The sequence below is a fragment of the Antennarius striatus genome, chromosome 23 (genome assembly GCF_040054535.1).
Source record: "Antennarius striatus isolate MH-2024 chromosome 23, ASM4005453v1, whole genome shotgun sequence".
NCBI lineage: Eukaryota > Metazoa > Chordata > Actinopteri > Lophiiformes > Antennariidae > Antennarius > Antennarius striatus.
In genome coordinates, this window is record NC_090798.1 from 1518247 (window position 1) to 1539946 (window position 21700).

Genomic DNA, 21700 nt, shown 5'->3' on the forward strand with positions numbered 1-21700 from the left:
ATAATCTCCTGACGTCAGCGCTCAGTTTTAATTCTGATTTATTAGAGATTGTTGCTCCAGAGCGCCCTCTGCTGGAGGCGAGGAACAGGAGAACCACTAACTGCTCTGAGTTTGACGTCACGGAATATAGAATCCTACTATGGTGAAGGAAGAACCCGCCCTACTCTGCCTCTGATTGGGTAGATTATTTTAAAACTGGGGACGTCATTTCGGTGTGTGCGAATCAGAGAAAGAGTAGAGCGGGATATGGCGTCGTCATAGTACCTTACGTAAATTCACTTCCGCGCGTCATGACAGACGTATCGGAAGTGTAAAGAATTACGTCATGACGCACAAATTGCCTGATACAGTTTGCGTGGATCTTTATTTATTAATAGATAACGTCAACATTTACATAATGTGGAATCAGTTCATTCATTCAGTTAATTTTACATTGTAACAAAAAAAAAATGTGTGTGTGTGTGTGTGTGTGTGTGTGTGTGTGTGTGTGTGTGTGTGTGTGTGTGTGTGTGTGTGTGTGTGTGTGTGTGTGTCTTGGGGGGCACGGCCTGACACACCCCACTGGATTTGTTTTTGCTCCAGCTGCTGCTTTTACCTTGAGATTCCATTTCCTGCAAAAAATAAATAAAAGATTGACGTCATTTTGATCTCATTACATATCATCTCTGTTCTTCATCCCTTCCTGTTCTGTCCTGCATTTGGCAAAGTTCACAGAAGCTGTCAATTTATTGGTTGAAATGTACGCAAATATACAAAAACATTAAAGTTGGAGCAGGGAGTGGAGTGACCCAGTAAAAGTTTGCAGCGAAAACTGCGGAGCATGTAATTATTGGCTGGTAAACAGTAGTCAGTAAACTCCATAGAGATCCTCAGGTCATCCCAGACTCAGATGTCACTCAGCCTGTTTCTCTCTGCTGTCCTTTCAGTCGTCTTTCATTCCACATCCATCAGGACTCGACCGGAGAATCTCCACAGCGACGTCTTCCAGGTTTAACAATGGAGTTCTCTATCCGTCCAGCCACCCGGGACGACTGCAAGGACCTGGCCCGGATGCTCAGGGTGTGTGAACCCAGCATCCTTACAGGCTGTCCATACATCATCAGAACCAATTTGAGCTTAAGAAGTGTGTTTTTTTTAATTTTATGTGTGTTTAACAGGAACTGGGAGAACATCATGGGAAGACAGATTTCATAACGCAGACAGGTGGAGTTACACTGGACTTTTTAAGATATTTTTTTAGATTTGATTTACCTCCATATGCAGTGAAATTCATGAACGGTTCCAGAACACAGAGGCTGATAAATAGAGATAATAAATAACAAATGGAGTTCTTATCGTTGTTTTCTTTTATTCTACATCCAGACTTGGAGCAGGATGGCTTCAGGGAGAACCCTTTCTTCCATGCATTCATTGCTGAGGTGCCAGAACAACATAAAAGCAAAGACGGTGAGTGGAACATTTCATACTAGAAGTAGTAATATAATCTGTTACTATAATGAAAACCCAGCAGATTAGTTATTAATTCTGCACTCACTCCACATACTCGCTTTCAGGATACACAAAGATCGGCCTTGCATTTTACATCTTCTCCTACTCCATGACGACCAGCAGAACCATCTGTTTGCAAATGCTGTACGTGATGGATGAGTTCAGAGGTACAGAACAAAGTCTCAAAGATAGACCTCCCATCTCTATTTCATGATCTCAATGTGGAGACTTAAGTCATCATTAATAAGGTTATATATTATATTTAATGCGTGTTGTCTGTCTCTCAGGGAAGGGTGTTGGTAAAGCGCTTTTCAAGAAAGTCACACAGGTGAGTAGAACAGCAGGCTGTTGTTTCATGTCTTACAGTTTAGAATGTAAATGATGTTGATGTTGCCTTCAGGGTGTTTTCTCTCAACATATACAGCTGCCTCCATTTAATACTTATTTAATACTGTGAAACTTTTCGTCTGCTAATCGGCATTCATGAAACAGCACTGATACGTCTTTCTTCTTATTCGTCTGTCCCGCAGGAGGGCGTGGCAGCCCGGTGCAAACTGCTACACTTCAAAGTTGCTTATTGGAACAAACCAGCTTTAGGTTTTTATGTCAGTCAGGGTTGTCACGATATCACCACTGAGAGGGGAATTCACTTAATGTCCCTCACGAGACATGCAATGGAGCGCCTGGGCCAGTCCTAAGCCAAGACCAACGGGATACGTAGTGTTATGATGATTACTGTAATTTAGTTTATTTAGATGTTATCTTCCAATAAATCAGTCGACCCGTTTATCTTTATCTAACATTCATCTGCTTGATCAGACGTTTAATAGAAAACACAACATCGACTTGTTTCATCATTCAGAGACTTAAAAATCAGAGTAAATTATGTGTGATTATCAAACATGAAGATCCACTTACTACAAAAATGTAAAACATATTTGTTAGTATATTGAGATTATAAAGTATGTAGAGTTTACATTGAAGTATCTTGCATAAAATCATGAAATGGAGCTGGATAAAGCAGTCAAGGAGGTAGCACATTTCCTCGTGTCGGGGTATTTTCCTGAGTAAGTTCCAGAGCTGTCCATGAGCTCTGGACTTCAGCTGAATGTTGGTTTGTGGTGTCAACATCTCATCTTCCATACCAGAAGAGTTCAGGTGAAAAAGTCCTTCAATTCCTGATGCGACTGAATCGACCTCAGCATCTTCCAGAAAAAGGATAGCTCATGACTGGCTCAAGCAAAAAAAAGTCTTGAAAGTGTTTGTTTTTTATGTAGAACGATGTGTCATTCCAAAGTTCAAAGAGTTCATGAAACTCAAGATATTCTCACTTCCTCAGATTTAGCACTCAGCTGTTTGGGGACTTTTCAACATGAATGAAAGGATCTTATAATGAAGTCATTTTTTACTTCTGGTGCTGTACTTCAGTTTGATGACGAATCCACAACGTGAGTCATGAAGGGACGTTTTTAGTAAACATGATGATCTGATTCCAGATTGAGTCTGATTACATTCAGTGGCTTCAGATGTGAGACTCATTTAAACCAACTTCTAGGCCACAAATATAAAATGTGAAGGCTGTGCATAAATTACCATAACACACACACTAAGGGGGAGTGTGGAGCTGGGATGAGGGTCCCTGACCACCAATAGTTCCACCGTCCGGACCCTCACAGTATGAAACTTCTTCTGCTTGGCTTAATTATTGTAATCAACATACTGAAAATTGTTTATCTCACATTTTTTCAACCCCCCCCTGCATATATATAAAAGGGGAGGGACAAAACGTATTAATGATTCTCTGCATGGGTGTCCTACCAACATTACACTCTGTCAGACAGACCTTTACAAAATGAGCAGCAGAAGTAGAAAGGTGACAGTCCAGGAGCCTGTGGAAGTCATCCTTGATTGTGACTGTGAAATATAGGAGGATTTGTTTGAAGACGAAAACTATTGATTGTAATGATTTTGAACCAGAAAAGGGAATTGATATTCCTATTCCTCCAACCAGACATTTATGTCAAAAAAATGCTGAAATACAGTGGTCTTCATCCCCAAACATGCTTCAGGCTAAACGTCTGCAGAAACATAATAAAGGCAGTGACTTGTGTGACAGACGTCAAGTCAGCTTTTGAGCGGGTTATGCCTAATTCCATACAGTAAATCATTCTAGGAATGACTAATCTAGAGGGGCGGTGTGTGTTGGGGAGGAGTGGAAGGAGCTGGACAAAACACATTTAGATGCACATCTGTGGCTCCTCGTCCTGACTGGGGTCTAGAAGTCAAAGGGCAAATCAACAGCCAGCCTGTTGGATACAGACACAGGCAGGGGTATATTTTGAGCCACAGTGAGGGAGATCCAGGAGAGGACTGCACCTAGTACAACAGTGCCTGAGGTCAGTATATATATATATATATATATATATATATATGTGTGTGTGTGTGTGTGTGTGTTCATATTGCTATTGCTTGTTCGTTTTTTATTTATTTCTGTTTCATACATACATATGCATACATATTTGTATACATATACATGTATGTCATGCAAAATCTAACTGTTGTGCTTCAATGTTAAACGTTCAATATGAATCTTGTGTTTTATATGTTGGTCTTTCAAAAGTAATCATGTTTTCCATAAAAAATTGTTTCACCACAAGTGAATTATCCTCATTAAACCATTACCTGAGAGAGGTAAGGAACAACACTGTGCTAAATGTCAATAGAATAATTAGTAATGGAGTTAGTAATGACATATTAACAATACTTGTAGGGATTTGAATAAATAAACAAGTTTTGGATAAATAAACATCCGCTGGGTCAAATTGACCCGGAACATCAATGTCGTTTGTGACAGAAGGACTATTTAATTTATAAAAGAAAAAAGGGAATTACAGAAACTACAAGGAAAAAACTGAACTAACAAATACATTTAAAAAAATGGAAGCAAAAAAAAAAAAAAAAAAAAGGAACAAAAAGTTAACGTGTGACAAAATATGTTCTAAGTGAGCACACACACGAACATTAACAGATAAACACACACAACTCACCACAGGAGTGTCGGTTAAAGAGAGGGCCTCAGCCTGAACCCGTCTGCCAGCTGATACCTGTTCCTGCTGATTGGTGGGGGGGGGCTGACAGCTAGCAGACTCTACGGTGGCTCAAGAAGGACATTCACTACCACTCACAATATGTCATTATATGACATCTCTGTGTGAAGATGATGATGGTGTGCAGGCTTTCTTCATCTCTTCCTGTTTTGACCTGCATGAGGCAAAGTTCACATTTTTGTTTCTCTCTGCTGTCCTTTCAGTCGTCTTTCATTCCACATCCATCAGGACTCGACCGGAGAATCTCCACAGCGACGTCTTCCAGGTTTAACAATGGAGTTCTCTATCCGTCCAGCCACCCGGGACGACTGCAAGGACCTGGCCCGGATGCTCAGGGTGTGTGAACCCAGCATCCTTACAGGCTGTCCATACATCATCATCAGATATTGATAGGTCGATCAATGGAGTGTGTGTTTTTATGTTTAACAGGACCTGGCAGAATATTACAAGATTACAGAATATGTGACACAGACAGGTGGATTTTTTATTCTCTTTCTTACATTTGATTTACCTCCTTCTGCAGTTCCATGAAATCTGACACAATAAATAGAGCAAATAAATCAATAATCAATAATAAATGGAGCTCTTGTCAGTGTTTTCTTTTATTCTACATCCAGACTTGGAGCAGGACGGCTTCAGGGAGAACCCTTGTTTCCATGCATTCATTGCTGAGGTGCCAGAACAACATAAAAGCAAAGACGGTGAGCGTTCTGCCTTAGCGAGTAGTCATGTAATCTATTACTGTGATGAAGGCGCTAAGAAGAATAGGTTGTTAGGGTGTTAAATAGGTGATTCATTCTGGATTTTCTCCACACACTCCCTTTCAGGATACACAAAGATCGGCATTGTGTTTTACGTCTTCTCCTACTCCTTGATGTACAGCAGAAGCATCGTTTTGCAAATGTTGTACGTGATGGATGAGTTCAGAGGTACAGAACAAAGTCTGACCTCCCGTCTCTACCTCATGATGTCAACATCAGACAGGTTGTGTATCGTCTTTAATACGTGGTGTCTGTCTCTCAGGGAAGGGTGTTGGTAAAGCACTTTTCAAGAAGGTCGCACAGGTGAGTGGAACAGCAGACTGTTTAATTTATTACAGTTTAAATGTAAATACCTATTAAATAATTTAAATCTCTCGCCTACCTCTGACACGTCTTCCTGCTGATTTGTCTGTCCCGCAGGAGGGCGTGGCCGCCGGCTGCAGACAGATGAGCTTCCAAATGCCTCATTGGAATAAATCAGCTTTGGGGTTTTATGTCAGTCAGGGTTGTCATGACGTCACGACTGAAAAGGGATACCACCTGATGTCCTGCAGCAGAGACGCAATGGAGCGCCTGGACCAGTCCTAAACCAACACTAGAGTCACACTTCAAGGTCACGACCTTCTCCGTCACGAGGTCGGCCAACAAAAACCATAAAATGAACTGCCACGGAATAAAACACGACCATAATGTTCCACACAGGTGTTTGCATTTGAATTCATTCAGATTCATCAGAGCTCAGAGGCAGTCACTCCACCTGCTGCCCAGCCTCACGTCTGCTTAGACTGTTGCTCCAGAGCGCCCTCTGCTGGAGGCGGGTATCAAGACTCCACGGGCTGCTCTGACTCTGACGTCACGGAATATAGAATCCTACTATGATGAAGGAAGAACCCTCCCTATTCTGCCTCTGATTGGGCAGATTATTTTAAAACTGGGGACGTCGACTGGGTATGAGCGAATCAGAGGAAGAGTAGAGCGGGTTGTGGCGTCGTCATAGTAGGTTGCGCAAATTCACTTCCGATACGTCATGACTGACGTATCGGAAGTGTACAGAATTACGTCATGACACACAAATTGCCTGGTACAGTTTGCGTGGATCTTTTATTTACATTTACATAATGTGGAATCAGTTCATTCATTCAGTTAATTTTATATTAAATTTATGACTTCAAACAAAATTATTTTTTATATGACTTGTTTTATGGCCTTTAAGTGAATCCATTAAACGTTGCCTGTTTTTAAATACTTTTTTTCTTTTAATTGTTGACAAATGAATGGATAAGTTCGCATTTGCTACGTGTTGTTGGTTTCCGTGTGTGTGTGTGTGTGTGTGTGTGTGTGTGTGTGTGTGTGTGTGTTTTGGGGCGTGGCCTCACACTTCATTATGTTTGTTCAAACTTTTGCTTCCAGTTGCTTTCACAAACAAATTAAATTTCTCACCAAAAAAAGAAGAAAAAAGACCATTTTAGTCATTACACGACATCCCTGTATGAAGGTGATGAAGATGTGCAGGGATTCTTCATCCCTTCGTCTTCTGTCCTGCATTTGGCAAAGTTTACAAAAAAGTTGTCAGTTTATTTATAAAGAGTGAAGAAAAAAAGTGTGTGTTTTAATGTTTAACAGGAACTGGCAGAATATTACAAGATCACAGGATATGTGACACAGACAGGTGGAGTCACGCTGGACTTTTTACGATCTGTTTTCGACTTGATTTACCTGCATATGCAGTTCCATGTCCATCTGACACAGGCTGATAGAGCCAATATATAAATAATAAATGGAGATTTTATCAGTATTTCTTTTATTCTACATCCAGACTTGGAGCAGGACGGCTTCAGGGAGAACCCTTGTTTCCATGCATTCATTGCTGAGGTGCCAGAACAACATAAAAGCAAAGACGGTGAGTGGAAAATTTCATACTAGAAGTAGTAACATAATCTATTACTGTGATGAAAACCCTCAGCAGTTAGGCTGATTCAATCCCCCGTGGGTATTTGGAACAAACCAGTCTTTGGGTTTTATGTCAGTCAGGGTTGAATTGGTGATTTTTCAACATGCCTGCATAAAACAAGAATAAAAAGATATTAAAATGAAATTGTTATTTCTGGTGCTGAACTTCAGTTTGATGACATATCCACAACGTGCGGCCTGACACGCCCCATTGGATTTGCTTTTGCTCCAGCTGCTGCTTTTACTTTAAGATTCAAATTCCTGCAAAAAAAATAAAAGATTGACGTCATTTTGATCTCATTACATATCATCTCTGTTCTCCATCCCTTCCTGTTCTGGCCAAGCTCACATAAATTGTCAGTTTATTGGTTGAAATGTACGCAAATATACAAAAACATTAAAGTTGGAGCAGGGAGTGGAGTGACCCAGTAAAAGTTTGCAGTGAAAACTGCGGAGCATGTAATTATTGGCTGGTAAACAGAAGTCAGTAAACTTCATGGAGATCCTCAGGTCATCCCTGACTCAGATGTCACTCAGCCTGTTTCTCTCTGCTGTCCTTTCAGTCGTCTTTCATTCCACATCCATCAGGACTCGACCGGAGAATCTCCACAGCGACGTCTTCCAGGTTTAACAATGGAGTTCTCTATCCGTCCAGCCACCCGGGACGACTGCAAGGACCTGGCCCGGATGGTCAGGGTGTGTGAGCAGGCTATTGACACATCATCATCAGATATTGATGAACCGTTTTGACATGCCGATCAATTGAGTGTGTGTTTTTATGTTTAACAGGACCTGGCAGAATGTAACAAGATTACAGAATATGTGACACAGACAGGTGGAGCCAGACTGGATTTTTTATTCTCTTTCTTACATTTGATTTACCTCCTTCTGCAGTTCCATGAAATCTGACACAATAAATAGAGCAAATAAATCAATAATCAATAATAAATGGAGCTCTTGTCAGTGTTTTCTTTTATTCTACATCCAGACTTGGAGCAGGACGGCTTCAGGGAGAACCCTCGTTTCCATGCATTCATTGCTGAGGTGCCAGAACAACATAAAAGCAAAGACGGTGAGCGTTCTGCCTTAGCGAGTAGTCATGTAATCTATTACTGTGATGAAGGCGCTAAGAAGAATAGGTTGTTAGGGTGTTAAATAGGTGATTCATTCTGGATTTTCACCACACACTCCCTTTCAGGATACACAAAGATCGGCATTGTGTTTTACGTCTTCTCCTACTCCTTGATGTACAGCAGAAGCATCGTTTTGCAAATGTTGTACGTGATGGATGAGTTCAGAGGTACAGAACAAAGTCTGACCTCCCGTCTCTACTTCATGATGTCAACATCAGACAGGTTGTGTATCGTCTTTAATACGTGGTGTCTGTCTCTCAGGGAAGGGTATTGGTAAAGCACTTTTCAAGAAGGTCGCACAGGTGAGTAGAACAGCAGACTGTTTAATTTATTACAGTTTAGAATGTAAATACCTATTAAATAAACGTCTCCTCTATTACTCAGCAGCGCTGATACGTCTTCCTGCTGATTTGTCTGTCCCTCAGGAGGGCGTGGCCGCCGGCTGCAGACAGCTAACCTTTACAATGTCTCATTGGAATAAATCAGCTTTAGGGTTTTATGTCAGTCAGGGTTGTCAAGATGACACGACTGAATTGGAGTACCACCTGATGTCCTGCAGCAGAGACGTGATGGAGCGCCTGGACCAGTCCTAAACCAACACTAGATTCACACGATAAGGTCACGACCTTCTCCGTCACGAGTTCGGCCAAAAAAAAAGCACGAAATGAACGTCAATGGAATCAAATTTTAATATTTCACATCAGCGGAGAATATCTTTGAACTGATGTGATCATTTTTTAGAAACCAACAAGATATGTGGGCTCATGATGATTAATTTGGTTTGTTTAGACATTATCTTCCATTAATCAGTCGTTCTGTTATTAAATTGTTATCTAACATTCATCTGCTTGATCAGACATTTTTTTTAGCAAAACACAGCGTCTACTTGTTTCATCATTTAGGGACAAATCCATGTAAATTATTAATGATTATCCAGAATGAAGGTTGAATTTCAGGCTTCTTGTCATCACAGGTTGAGATTGTTTTGAAAGACGCTTAGAAATTATTAATTACTTTATTGTTCTCACTTTTTCAAAACTCCAGTTGTGTAACAGTGATTAAGGTGTTTGTATTTGATTTTATTTCATATGCGTCGGAGTCCTGCTGTCCAGCCTCAGGTGTGTGTAGATTGTTGCTCCAGAGCGCCCTCTGCTGGAGACGGCTAACCAGCCGCCAGGGGTTGCGTTGAGTGTGACGTCACGTCATGACGCACAAATTGCCAGGTCCAGCTTGCGTACATCTTTGTACTTTAATAGATAACATCAACATTCTATATTACGTTTATGACTTCAAATAAAAAAACACGAAAAAAAAACAAAACACGTTTCTTGTCTTTTAATTGTCAATAAATGAGTGGATAATTCAAGGTCGTATTGCTGTGTGTTGTCCATTTGCTGCGTGTTGTCCACTTGCACTCTGTGTAAGTCCTGGAAGGACTTACACAGAGTCTGAAAAACACTTTCAAGACTTTTTTTTGCTTGAGCCAGTCTCTACATTCATGTTCTGTCCTTTTCTGGAAGATGCTGATTCGGCCACATCACAAATTGAAGAACTGGTTCAGAGGAGATGAGACCAAACTGACATTCAGCTGAAGTCCAGAGCTCACAGACATTTCTGGAACTTACTCACAGAGGAAAATACCCCAACATGAGGAAATGTGTTCCCTCTTTGACTGCATCAGTCAGCTCCTTTTCCCACATGAGGATCATTAAGTCCAAGTCCCATCCCACAACGACTGCTAATCATTTGCCAGCAGCTACTGTCTAGACTCAGCATCACTGGCTGATTCCATCCAATATTAGTCATCAGAGTGAACTCAGGACAAAAAATTAGCATAGATTGAGTTGCATTGTGCAACATAGTGTCATGCTTTTATGCTAGATACATCAACGTAAATCATACATACTGTATAATCTCAATATATTTATAAATAAATATGTTTTTTGCATTTTTGCAGTTGGTAGATCTTTTTGACTTATATAAGTAGTCGGTAATCATTAATAACTTGTATTGATTCTAAGTCCCTGAATGATGAGACAAGTAGACGCTGTGTTTTGGTAATAAAAGTCTGATCAAGCAGATGAACGTTAGATAAAGTTTAATAACAGAACAAACAATTTAATGGAAGATAAAATATTAATAATCCAAATTATTCTTCATAACCCTACATAACCCATTGGTCTAAAAAAAGATCACATAATGTTAATATTAAATTAAGAGATTTACTCCATGGAATATTAACGTTTTATTTCATGGCAGTTCATTTCGTGCCGAAAGGCTATGACCTTGTAGTGTGACTCTAGTGTTGGTTTAGGACTGGTCCAGGCGCTCCATCACGTCTCTGCTGCAGGACATCAGGTGTAATCCCATTTCAGTCGTGTCATCTTGACAACCCTGACTGACATAAAACCCTAAAGCTGATTTATTCCAATGAGACATTTTAAAGGTTAGCTGTCTGCAGCCGGCGGCCACGCCCTCCTGCAGGACAGACAAATAAGACGTATCAATGCTGCTGGGTCATAGAGGAGAGGTTTAAAATTATTAAATAGGTATTTACATTCTAAACTGTAAGACATGAAACAACAGCCTGCTGTTCTACTCACCTGTGCGACCTTCTTGAAAAGTGCTTTACCAACACCCTTCCCTGAGAGACAGACACCACGTATTAAAGACGATACACAATCTGTCTGATGTTGACATCATGAAGTAGAGACGGGAGGTCAGACTTTGTTCTGTACCTCTGAACTCATCCATCACGTACAACATTTGCAAAACGATGCTTCTGCTGTACATCAAGGAGTAGGAGAAGACGTACAAAGCAAAGCCGATCTTTGTGTATCCTGAAAGGGAGTATTTTGAGAAAATTCAGAATTAATGACCCTATTTAACATATCTTCATCACAGTAATAGATTACATGACTACTCGCTAAGGCAGAACGCTCACCGTCTTTGCTTTTATGTTGTTCTGGCACCTCAGCAATGAATGCATGGAAACAAGGGTTCTCCCTGAAGCCGTCCTGCTCCAAGTCTGGATGTAGAATAAAAGAAAACACTGATAAGAGCTCCATTTGTTATTTATTAGCTCTGTTTATCAGCCTCTGTGTCCTGGAACTGTTCATGAATCTCACTGCATGTACAGGTAAATCAAATCTAAAAAAAGATAGTTAAAAGTCCAGCGTAACTCCACCTGTCTGTGTCACATATTCTGTGATCTCATGATAGTCTGCCAGGTCCTGTTAAACATAAAAACACACACTCCATTGATCGACCTATCAATATCTGATGATGATGTATGGACAGCCTGTAAGGATGCTGGGTTCACACACCCTGACCATCCGGGCCAGGTCCTTGCAGTCGTCCCGGGTGGCTGGACGGATAGAGAACTCCATTGTTAAACCTGGAAGACGTCGCTGTGGAGATTCTCCGGTCGAGTCCTGATGGATGTGGAATGAAAGACGACTGAAAGGACAGCAGAGAGAAACAGGCTGAGTGACATCTGAGTCTGGGATGACTTAATCATCTGTAGGGAGGACAATATCAAAGTTTGCTGACTTCTGTTTGCCTGCTAACAATAATATGCAGAACAGTTTTCACAGCTAACTTTACTGAATCCCTCGACTCCCGGCTCCAACTGAGTTTTTGATATATTTTCCCTAATTTACAACCAAGGAAACTGACAAATTACGTGAACTTTGCCAAATGCAGGACAGAACAGGAAGGGATGAAGAAGGTCAGCACACCTTCATCACCTTCATTCAGTCGGTTTCTGTTTGTATTCACATTTGCGGTGACCTAAATTCATTGGTTTCTCTTGTGTTGTGATGTTTGGGTGTTGAATAGATCATTTAAAACGACCTCTGTGTGTGAGGAGTGCAAATATTTGGATATGAGATGAGGCAAAAATAAAAGATAAGGGAAATGATTCTCCTAGAAATAAAAAACAGCAAGGAGAGCAAGGTTTTCCGTTACTTTTCAGAAAAAAAAAACCTTTAGTATAATTTCCAGACATTTAATGAAAGCCGTGTGTGTGTGTGTGGGGGGGGGGTTATATTTAGTTTGTTTTCTCTCACTGTAAACAAGTAGAAACCACTGATCCGCCTTTGTAGCTTTTACAATTTGCGTTCCTTTTCATACTTTGTTTGCTGAACATTTGTGTGAATGTCTGGTATTTTTTTCATCTTTGGGACGTTTGTTTGTGAAAAATTCATGCATCCGTCCTTCAACATGATCAATCCAGACGTCATCAAGGGGGGGGAAAGAACATTTAGTGTGCTCACAGATACAGAGAGAGTACATGAGATATTTTTAATCTCCCTCGTCTGAAACTTCCCGTCAGAATGCCAGACATGGAGCTATTAATTCTTTTTATTCCCAACTTGGATTCCTCAAAACAGATTTCTGTCATATCTGTGGACTAAATGTTTCCATACAAAGACAAGAAAGTATAGAAGTGTTTTAACATATTGATTCCCACATTTTGGCTCCTAAAGCAATGTAAACATTTAAGTCTATAACTGTTTTAATTCATTAATATTTTATAGTGTACAATAATGTCAGAATTTTACAGTATGATGACGATTATTTTATTATTATTATTATTATTATTATTATCATCATTATTATTATTATTATTATTATTATTATTATTATTAGATAGATAGATAGATAGATAGATAGATAGATAGATAGATAGATAGATAGATAGATAGATAGATAGATAGATAGATAGATAGATAGATAGATAGATAGATTATTATTAATAATTATTATTATTATTGTTGTTGTTGTTGTTTTTGGTGGTGGTGTTGATCTTAATAATAACTTTTATTTATTTATTTATTTTTTATTATGAATAAAAAATAATAATAACAATAGACTTCCAATAATAACAATGATAATGATAATTATAATTTTTATTACTAATACTACAACTATTATTATTATTATTATTATTACTATTACTATTACTATTACTATTATTATTATTATTATTATTATTATTATTACTATTATTATTATTATTATTATTATTATTATTATTATTATTATTATTATTATTATTATTATTATTATTATTATTATTATTATTATTATTATTATTATTATTATTATTATTACTATTATTTGGCCCTAATCGTCTTCCGTACTGCAGCGCTCTTTGGCTCACCTGTCGGATCGCCCTACACGTCACAGCCGTCTCCGTGCGCGCTGCCGCCACCGTGCGGTCGCGGACGGAACTGTTCCACGCGTGAATGGCACATATTTTCAAGGCATGCAACTTGATGAAAGCCGTGTGAGGAGCGGAGGAAGCCGCGGTGTGTTTTCCTTTCGCTCCCCTCGTTGGTTTTTACGACGGACTCCCGCTGGTAGCGCAACACCGGATCCCTCCGAGGACGCACGGAAAGTTCACCTCCAAAGTGTGCGTGCGTGTGTGAATCCACGCGTGTGCGCTCAGTGTCTAATAAGAGTGACCCCCCAGCACGCAGTTTAAAGGGAAGGCAAGAAGCTGAGTCAACGAATCGCAAGGAGAAGGATGCAACAGTTGATGTGCGCAACTTGCAGTTTGTCTGGCATTTGGAGACGGATCGCTCCGCTGAGGATGGTGGCTGTTATTTACGCGGAGGGAGGATCGGATGTTTTGTTGCTTTAAACCTCCTGTAACCGAAAAATAACCCCTCAACGTGTTTGAAATCACTGCTTCTGGCGAGTATTTCTTGCACCCACCCCCCCACCCCCACCCTCCCAAATGGACATTCGGACAGGAATGCGTCTGGAGGGACTTGAAGCTCCGCTGGAATGGAGTTGAATCGAGGGCTTCGTCTTCGGAGGGGTCTGCGGCGGTGAGTAGCGGCACCAACATGCATCGGATTCTGCAGAGGAGGCGAGTGCGCAAGCTGCGGGTCGTCTGGGCTTCCCTGGCCCTGGTGGCTCTGTCTCTGGCCGCCTGCAGCGCGCTGTTCACGGCGTGGACGTGGAGACAGACGCGGGACTTGTCTCAGTCCTTCAAGACGCTGCAGGAGCGACTGGAGCAGGTTGGTGTCCGCACCGCGACGCGTAATTGGCGCAGTAATAATATTTACAATCACAGATTCAAGTGTCTCTTATGTAACTTCTTTTTTTGGCTGCTGTTACTGGGAACCTTCGCGGGGGGTTTATGGAAAAATGCGACCCCCCCCCCACCACCACCACCACCACCACCTCCAGTTCACTCCTTTCACCTCCTTGCACGCACTATATTCTCTTGCGCCATTTTTCCGCTTTGGCACATTTATTGGTTACCAAAAAAAACAAAAAAAAAGTGCAGTCAAGTGAATGTGAAGTGACTTATTTTTGTGCGCAACTCCCCCCGCCATGTTTAATTACTCTGGTGCCAGTTGTGCTCCAGTTTTATCTCAATTTACTGGAAAGCCTCAACTATTTTGGCACAGGAGCGCGTTTTCTACTCCGCTGACTGCACAGCGGCTGTTGGGGATGATGAAGTGTGGCAAGTGTAAATTATTTGCACCGTGCGCGTCTTTACGCGCAGGTCAGGATCACATGTTTTCCACAGCAGTCCTATTTATTTATTTTTATTTTATTTTTATTTTATTTGCAGGAAACGATCCTAAATCTTTTTTTTTTGTTTTTTTCTCGTGCAAAGTGCATTTTAGAGACTCGGTGCCCCCCCCCCCCTTTTTTTTTTTTTTTGCAGTAAATGTTAGCCCCCCCCCTCCGGTATGAAGTTGCATCACAAGACAAAATTATGTCTGGTAAAAGGAGCCAAAAAGGAGCTGATGGAAATTCTTCTGGTTTCAAGTTCACGGTATTTACAAATCCAGGTTTTTGCACTGGATTTGAGATCAGGAGGGACAGGTTTGGCTGTGGATCATCTTGACAGACCTACACACACTCACACACACACACACACACACACACACACACACACACACAAATACCCCAAAATTGGCCACGTGGAGTGTTGACGCTGGAGCCTTTCCCAAGAGGCCCCGGTTCTGTCCATTTGACCGTTGGCCAACTCCTGATGAGAGCCAGCGAGCGAAACGTCTGGAGCAACTCTGTGCCTTCATTTCCACAGTAGCAGTAAATTTAAACATACTTTCCCTCCGCTACTTGTCCTCATACTTCATATAGAACCTCCTTCAGTCACTCCGGCGGGGCCCCCGGCCAAGGAATTAAAACTTTTTGCTGGCTTGACAAAATTCATTTCTTTCTTAGAAAGGGGAGTGAAGACATGTGAGGAATGCGAAGCACTAAAAACACGCGTTTAGGTGTCGCAACCGGTCTGAGGAAGTGTTGGGGTTGTTTCTAAAGCCAGCATGGCAGCAATGGGGGGAGGGGGGGCAGAAAAGTCATCATAATCTCATTGGATGTTTGTCAATGGTGTGTATTCTCCCTCCTTCTACCAGGTCAACACGCAGAGGAAAGCCATCGTTCAGCTCATCCTGGAGAAGAGAGAGCTCCTGGTTGGGCAGAGGGTGAAGAGAGACGGTACAGAAGCTCCGGAATCTCCTGCTTTTTAGTCGTCCGACTCAAATCACGACAGACACGAAACCCAACAACTGGTTTTTTTGTTTTTTTTTCTGGGGTAGAACATTTAACACAAGCGCTGGCCAGGCCTCGTCCCACATGCCACTTTGGTCAGGCCCCGGCAGGCCGCAAAAGGCGCAACCCGCTGCTAAAAGTTGACACAGGAAGAAGTAGGCAGCTGGATGACTGTTTGAGAAATTACAGGTTTGAGCAGGACGAGGCCTCAAAAAAGTCCAGAAAACCAGCTGGCGCGGGAGCGAGGGCTTGTTGCACGCTTCTGGGCAATCAGATTGATTTGTTCGCCCTCCCTCTGAGCGCGGCGGCGGCGGCGGCGGCGGCGGCAGCAGCGGCGGCGGCGTCTGATGACCTATCATTTCAGTATTCATAGCCTCCGTTTGGCGTCACCGTCACGGGATTGTTCACATTCTGTTCATAAGCGAATCCTCAGATGATTTTTTTTTTTTTTTTTTTAAATAAATTTTTATTTTCTGGATGGATGAAAAACCCAGATTTGACAAAAGGATTCACTTAGACAGCTGCGCGCTTTTGCCAAAAATATATCTTTTTTTTTTTTTTTTTCTTTCGTAACTGATATCTTACTTTTGTCTTCCAAAACACATGAAACCGTGTTCAGAAAATTCATGGATATCAATTGGTAAAAAAAAAAACCCCATCTTTTTCCAGTTTGCGTTTTTTTTTGTGTTTTTTTTTAGCAGGATGCGATCGTGACTGACAGCAGCTCAGTAGCGCCTGAAGGCGTCACACCCCCCCCCCCCCAAAAAAAAAAAAAAAACCTACCGGGGTCACCCACCTGTGACTTATTTTAGCAGGGACTTAATATTCCTGCGTGGCGGTGGGGCCTTCTCCAAACACAAAAGCGCATATTTCACAGGTCATACATGCAGGATTGTGTTCGACATTGAAGTTCAAGTCGCTCCCCGTGTGCGGAATCGCAAAAACTTTTACATCAAGGGGGGGTCAAACTCATTTTTCAGCATCACGGCTGTCCTCAAAGGGCCAGATGTAACTAATAAATAAATAAATGTAACTTAATGTAATGAAAAATAAATATAACTACTTCTTAATGTTAAATAACTCTAAATTTATGACTTATTCAAGTTACAAACATTAAAGTTACACAGAAAAAATCTGTTTCTCTGCACATTTTTGACCTATTTTAGACACTATGACCTTTCATGCTCTCACGGGCCACATAAAATGATGCAGGGGGGCCACATTTGGCCCCCGGGCCATGAGTTTGACACATTTAGAGAGTAAAAAGAGCAGCGATCTGGATCTTGTTGCGTTTTATTTATTGTTTTTATCACAGCTGTTGCTTCACGCTCCAAATCCAGTCTTTTGGGGTCACGGCGCCGCCGCAGATGGTTTTTTTGGACTCGCGTATTCTCACACTTCATTTCTCTTATTTAGCATTTCCTGCGACGTCTCTTCGGATGCTTTCTCATTAATTCCCCCCCTCCCTCGTCAGAACACACACACACACACACACACACACACACACACACACACACACACACTCTCCATCCTCCCTCAGCCTCTTCCTCCATATTCTGTATTTTCTAGATGACTGCGACCAGCTGGCACTAAGATTAGCCCCCACAGGAAAAAAAAAAAAAAAAAGAAAAGAAAGGAGGCACATGCCTGCGACTGAAAATAGTTTGAGGAAATATATTGAAGCACGTGAAAGGAAATCCTTTATCCATCTGCTAACCGCATTAAAACAAGCTTAGGTCGGAATCGAAACGGCTGCAAATTAACACACCGTGTTATTAGACAGATACAGATGGGAATGATTGTTTTATCAAAGAAACCACAGAAGTATTTTCTCTGCCATTCAAACTCATATTCTCTCTCTCTCTCTCTTGCTTTTCCAAAAAAAAAAAAAAAAAAAAAAAAGGGGGGACGATGCGAGGGAGGAATGGAAATGGAAAGAAAGCGGCGTCTCATTTCGAGAGTAAGTGGCCTGGCAGATCGCTGCTCGCCGTCTGCTCCAGCGGTTTAAATCATACACCCCCCGATATGATTGCACTCATAAAATCTTAATTGACTTTCCCCTTTTCTTTCTCTTTCAATGTCTCCTTCGCTTTTCCGCCAGTAACCAGAGTCTCCTCTCAGCAAGGTAGGAGTCATCAGAAATGAAGGATGGGGATGGAGGTGGGGGGGGGTGTGAAGTCTATGAAATCCTTGAAAGTGAAATATTTGTGTGTTTCTGTTTTGCGCATCAGTGGGAGAAGGCGGCGTGATAAAAGGATGGGAGGAGAGGACGCTCAATATGAGCAAAGCGGTGAGGTACAACAAGGAGCAAGGCACCTTCACCGTGGAGAAAGCCGGCGTCTACTTCCTGTTCTGTCAGGTGAGCGTTGACTGCTGGGATTTGTAGTTTATTGACGTGAAAAAAGGCTTAACGCCAGATGTTTCACCTGGGAGGTGATGGAAATCATAAATTGACTTAAAAATGAGATGAAAATGACGTCAAGATCTTTTCTTTCCGCTGAATTTTTGTCGCTGAAAAGTGCCGATGGCGAATGTTTTCTATCATCGCCAACCGAATTCAAGTCCTCGTAAGAATTTGTCAAAAATAGCGTTAGGAGAAGACGGTTTTACGATGAGAATAATGATTTTTATATTCCTCAAATGTGACAGGTATGGAAAGTTTTGTTATCAGCACCAAAAACCTTTAAATCCAAAACTATTAGAAACGATTGATGTCTTTTTAAAAGCAACACATGGTTTTGATTTGGTCCCAAAAAAAAGAAGAATTCAACAGTTTTAAGATAGAACTTTTCCATTCAGCGCGGCGTCATAGTTTCCTGGTGTAGGTAAAGAAATGTTAGAAACCTTTGTTGCCTTTTCTTACTATTCCAGTGCAGCTTTATATAAAACAGCCTTTATTTTGAGCAAACATCACATCGCTGGTGTGTCTCGAGTGTGTTTTTTCTTTTTTTGTGTGGATATCATGTTTCCACTAATCTCCAGACTTTTGGTCTGGTCAAGCTGACAGAAGTCTGGATAAAATCTAACCAATAAAAAAAAAAAAAAGAACAGGAAAGGATTGTGATAGCAGGACTCTGGACAGCCTGAATCAGTGGGATTAGCTCTCGCTCCCGTTCTCCTCAGGTGCTGTTCAACGAGCAGCAGTCGCAGTACGTGAAGCTGGACGTGATCACCATCGGCCAGAGGCCTCAGAAGCTGCAATGCATGGAGGGATACGGGACCACGCCCTCCGCCGGGCCACACCCCTTCCACTTCCTGAAGCCCTGCCAGGTGTCCGGCCTCCTGCGATTGGACAAAGGCGTGGAGCTGCAGGCCATCACCGGCTCGTCCTTCAGGCTCCACACGGTGGGGAACCGCTCGGCCTCGCCTCACATCTTCAGCATCTTTAAAGTCAACTGAAGCTGGGACCTTCTGACTCATCTGAAAACTGCTTTTATTTGATTTTTTTTGGTACGGATGAGATTTTTTATTTTATTTTTTTCCTGCATGGCAAAACACTCACGAGTTGTCGTCGCCAAAAGACTTTTAATTTGAAAGACAAATGTCGGAAGTTGTTGCAGGATTTTTTTTTTTTTAATTTTTTCTGGACAGCGGTGCTGTTTTGGATTAAAACCACGATCCTAAGTGGACAAAAGTCCTCGTCGTCTGATGAGATGTGACGGAAAACCACTCTGTAGATGAAGGGCTTCATATTAAAGAAAAAAAAATACTTGGATGTTCATCTTATCTTTTGTATCATGTCAATTTAATAATGCTTACACTCTTTTTTTTTTTTTTTTTTGGAAAGACTGACAGTAAAGCTGTGCATGCACCAACCACTTTTATATCAGCGGTGCCTCAAAACGTCTGAGAGCTGGACACCAAAAAAAAAAAAATCAGCCGACATGAGTTTTTAAACGACGCAGTTCTGGTGAAATCCAACGAATCCAACGATCTTTTGTCGATACCGATTCATCTTTGCATTGCCTGATGTGTGAGAGTGAAATTACTGCAAATTTTGTATATACTTCACTTTTTTTTTAAAATATATATTAAATATATATATATATATGTGCATATAAAGTCAGGAGCTGGCAAAGAAAGAGCAACGGATGTGAATTTGTGCTGTAAAATTAAATTTGATTGTGAGGTATTTTTATCGGCTTTGCTTTTTGTACTTTTTTTAAAAGCGTATAAATTTAAATATGAACTGTCTGACGACGCGTTAACCGTCACGTCCAAGGATTCTGTTAAATCATCCGTTCACAACAGTTGAACCGCAACTAAAAATTTGGAATTCTTTGGATTTTCCAATCCGGTAACTAAGAAAGAAAAAAAAAAAGATTTTCATCCTGATGATGATTTTGGTGTCTGAGGGAAATCTCTCTTTTTCATCTCTTCTCAGTCATTTTTACTTGTTTTTTTTAACACTTTCAGGCACATTTAAACTTGATTTTTTATTTTTTTTTAACATTTTTCTGCTATGATCGACGTCCGTTTGAGTCCGCAGACACACATTTTCTCATATGCTGCTGTTGCGTTCTGTAATATTCCCGGCTGCTACACAAACAGTGTATTTCCAGCCGCGGGTTCAGCACTCCCACTCTTGTTTATAAGTAGTTTTTGTGGATGAGCCGCTTTTGGTTTCCTCCTCAGCACTTTACTGCAGCCAGTTTTTAATTGGAGCCAAACTTTCATGTTTTTTCAAAGAGAAAGATGTCAGATTCTGTTTCGACGTGTTCTGTGTGATTTCCTCATCGCTGTCCTCTTCCCCTTTGTGTCTCAGTCGTCCCTCCACGCCTCCCTCAACCCCCCCCCCAGCACCTCATATTTCCCTGTCAGCACCGATTAGACCACACACACACACACACACACACACACCCCAGCAACCATCTAAATTTTCACTTCCTGAATCTGAACCTGAACCACACAGCTGAAGGTCTTGAGTGTGCATGTAGGGAAAATACTTGTTTTTACACACACACACACACACACACACACACACACACACACACACACACACACACACACACACACACACACACACACACACACACACACACACACTTTTCTGCCCCCATTCTTATATTTTCTATTAAAAAAAATCTGTTTTTTACCATCTTGGACAGTCTTGTGAAGTAAAATGATGATGTATGCAACGGCATTTCTTCTCCACTCAGTCATTATTATAATGTTGAATAAAGTTTTCTGTCGTGTTGAAGGGTGGTGCTTTTTCAAATTAGTTTGGCGAAATACACATTCTGGGTTCTAAATGAGCCTTAAAACCAAGTCTTTTTAAATCAAAACAGAAACACATAATGTCCTCCAACTGTCAAAGTCATTACCGATCTGCAGTGCAGCTCTATGGAGCGTTTTAGCATCTTTCAGCTCCTTGTTTTGGCTGTTGCTGGTGACTCAACTACAACCAGCAGCGCGTTTGAGCTGAAGAGCTGTGATGAACTCGCTGCAAACGTCTTAATCTAACACGGAAATGCAGATTAAAAGTCAAAATTAGGAGAATATAGAGGAGCGTTTAACAGCTACAGGACCAAAAGTGTTCGTCAGGAGTTGGTGGAGACCAAAACAACCTAAAGTAAAGCAAGTTTAGGATTTAAATTCATCAAAAAATCTACTTCTAATGCTGCTCAGCGTTGGTCGAAAGTAAAAATGACGACTGTTTGAGGGAATAAAGTGTTAGAATTATAATTATTAGTTGTCACACTGCCCCCAAGTGGCAAAA

General features: G+C 41.2%; 5 protein-coding genes across 5 annotated transcripts; 4 read left to right on the plus strand and 1 right to left on the minus strand.

Annotated features, from left to right (window-relative positions):
- Positions 1–930: 930 nt before the first annotated feature.
- LOC137590944 (diamine acetyltransferase 1-like) lies at positions 931–2186 on the plus strand. Its single transcript, XM_068308810.1, has 5 exons — positions 931–1123; positions 1363–1446; positions 1554–1655; positions 1776–1816; positions 2019–2186. The coding sequence occupies exons 1-5, from the start codon at positions 997–999 to the stop codon at positions 2184–2186; spliced, it is 522 nt and encodes a 173-aa protein (XP_068164911.1). The 5' UTR covers positions 931–996.
- Positions 2187–3746: 1560 nt separating this feature from the next.
- Positions 3747–6573, plus strand: LOC137590689 (diamine acetyltransferase 1-like). Its single transcript, XM_068308406.1, has 7 exons — positions 3747–3884; positions 4799–4931; positions 5025–5070; positions 5213–5296; positions 5423–5524; positions 5619–5659; positions 5777–6573. The coding sequence occupies exons 2-7, from the start codon at positions 4869–4871 to the stop codon at positions 5942–5944; spliced, it is 504 nt and encodes a 167-aa protein (XP_068164507.1). The 5' UTR covers positions 3747–3884; positions 4799–4868; the 3' UTR covers positions 5945–6573.
- A 277-nt stretch (positions 6574–6850) lies between these two features.
- Positions 6851–9705, plus strand: LOC137590662 (diamine acetyltransferase 1-like). The gene is made up of 7 exons (XM_068308370.1): positions 6851–7256; positions 7870–8002; positions 8096–8141; positions 8295–8378; positions 8505–8606; positions 8701–8741; positions 8865–9705. Exons 2-7 carry the CDS (start codon positions 7940–7942, stop codon positions 9030–9032), a joined length of 504 nt encoding a protein of 167 aa, XP_068164471.1. The 5' UTR covers positions 6851–7256; positions 7870–7939; the 3' UTR covers positions 9033–9705.
- A 903-nt stretch (positions 9706–10608) lies between these two features.
- Positions 10609–13740, minus strand: LOC137590932 (diamine acetyltransferase 1-like). Its single transcript, XM_068308795.1, has 7 exons — positions 13607–13740; positions 11766–11898; positions 11627–11672; positions 11384–11467; positions 11178–11279; positions 11043–11083; positions 10609–10917 (listed from the first exon to the last, which is right to left on the minus strand). The coding sequence occupies exons 2-7, from the start codon at positions 11826–11828 to the stop codon at positions 10750–10752; spliced, it is 504 nt and encodes a 167-aa protein (XP_068164896.1). The 5' UTR covers positions 11829–11898; positions 13607–13740; the 3' UTR covers positions 10609–10749.
- A 413-nt stretch (positions 13741–14153) lies between these two features.
- On the plus strand, positions 14154–21157 carry tnfsf12 (TNF superfamily member 12). Its single transcript, XM_068308794.1, has 6 exons — positions 14154–14471; positions 15846–15927; positions 17885–17941; positions 18083–18106; positions 18213–18340; positions 19105–21157. The coding sequence occupies exons 1-6, from the start codon at positions 14298–14300 to the stop codon at positions 19378–19380; spliced, it is 741 nt and encodes a 246-aa protein (XP_068164895.1). The 5' UTR covers positions 14154–14297; the 3' UTR covers positions 19381–21157.
- The last annotated feature ends 543 nt before the right edge of the window (positions 21158–21700 follow it).

Coding starts and splice junctions, on each gene's coding strand:
- LOC137590944 (XM_068308810.1), top strand. CDS start 997: ATGGAGTTCTCTATCCGTCCAGCCACCCGGGACGACTGCAAGGACCTG. Junction 1,447..1,553: donor ACAACATAAAAGCAAAGACG/GTGAGTGGAACA, acceptor ACTCGCTTTCAG/GATACACAAAGATCGGCCTT. Junction 1,817..2,018: donor TTTTCAAGAAAGTCACACAG/GTGAGTAGAACA, acceptor TCTGTCCCGCAG/GAGGGCGTGGCAGCCCGGTG.
- LOC137590689 (XM_068308406.1), top strand. CDS start 4,869: ATGGAGTTCTCTATCCGTCCAGCCACCCGGGACGACTGCAAGGACCTG. Junction 5,525..5,618: donor CGTGATGGATGAGTTCAGAG/GTACAGAACAAA, acceptor TCTGTCTCTCAG/GGAAGGGTGTTGGTAAAGCA. Junction 5,660..5,776: donor TTTTCAAGAAGGTCGCACAG/GTGAGTGGAACA, acceptor TCTGTCCCGCAG/GAGGGCGTGGCCGCCGGCTG.
- tnfsf12 (XM_068308794.1), top strand. CDS start 14,298: ATGCATCGGATTCTGCAGAGGAGGCGAGTGCGCAAGCTGCGGGTCGTC. Junction 15,928..17,884: donor GCAGAGGGTGAAGAGAGACG/GTACAGAAGCTC, acceptor AAAAAAAAAAAG/GGGGGACGATGCGAGGGAGG. Junction 18,107..18,212: donor CAGAGTCTCCTCTCAGCAAG/GTAGGAGTCATC, acceptor TTTGCGCATCAG/TGGGAGAAGGCGGCGTGATA.
- LOC137590932 (XM_068308795.1), bottom strand. CDS start 11,828: ATGGAGTTCTCTATCCGTCCAGCCACCCGGGACGACTGCAAGGACCTG. Junction 11,673..11,765: donor ACCTGGCCCGGATGGTCAGG/GTGTGTGAACCC, acceptor TATGTTTAACAG/GACCTGGCAGACTATCATGA. Junction 11,280..11,383: donor ACAACATAAAAGCAAAGACG/GTGAGCGTTCTG, acceptor ACTCCCTTTCAG/GATACACAAAGATCGGCTTT.
- LOC137590662 (XM_068308370.1), top strand. CDS start 7,940: ATGGAGTTCTCTATCCGTCCAGCCACCCGGGACGACTGCAAGGACCTG. Junction 8,003..8,095: donor ACCTGGCCCGGATGGTCAGG/GTGTGTGAGCAG, acceptor TATGTTTAACAG/GACCTGGCAGAATGTAACAA. Junction 8,742..8,864: donor TTTTCAAGAAGGTCGCACAG/GTGAGTAGAACA, acceptor TCTGTCCCTCAG/GAGGGCGTGGCCGCCGGCTG.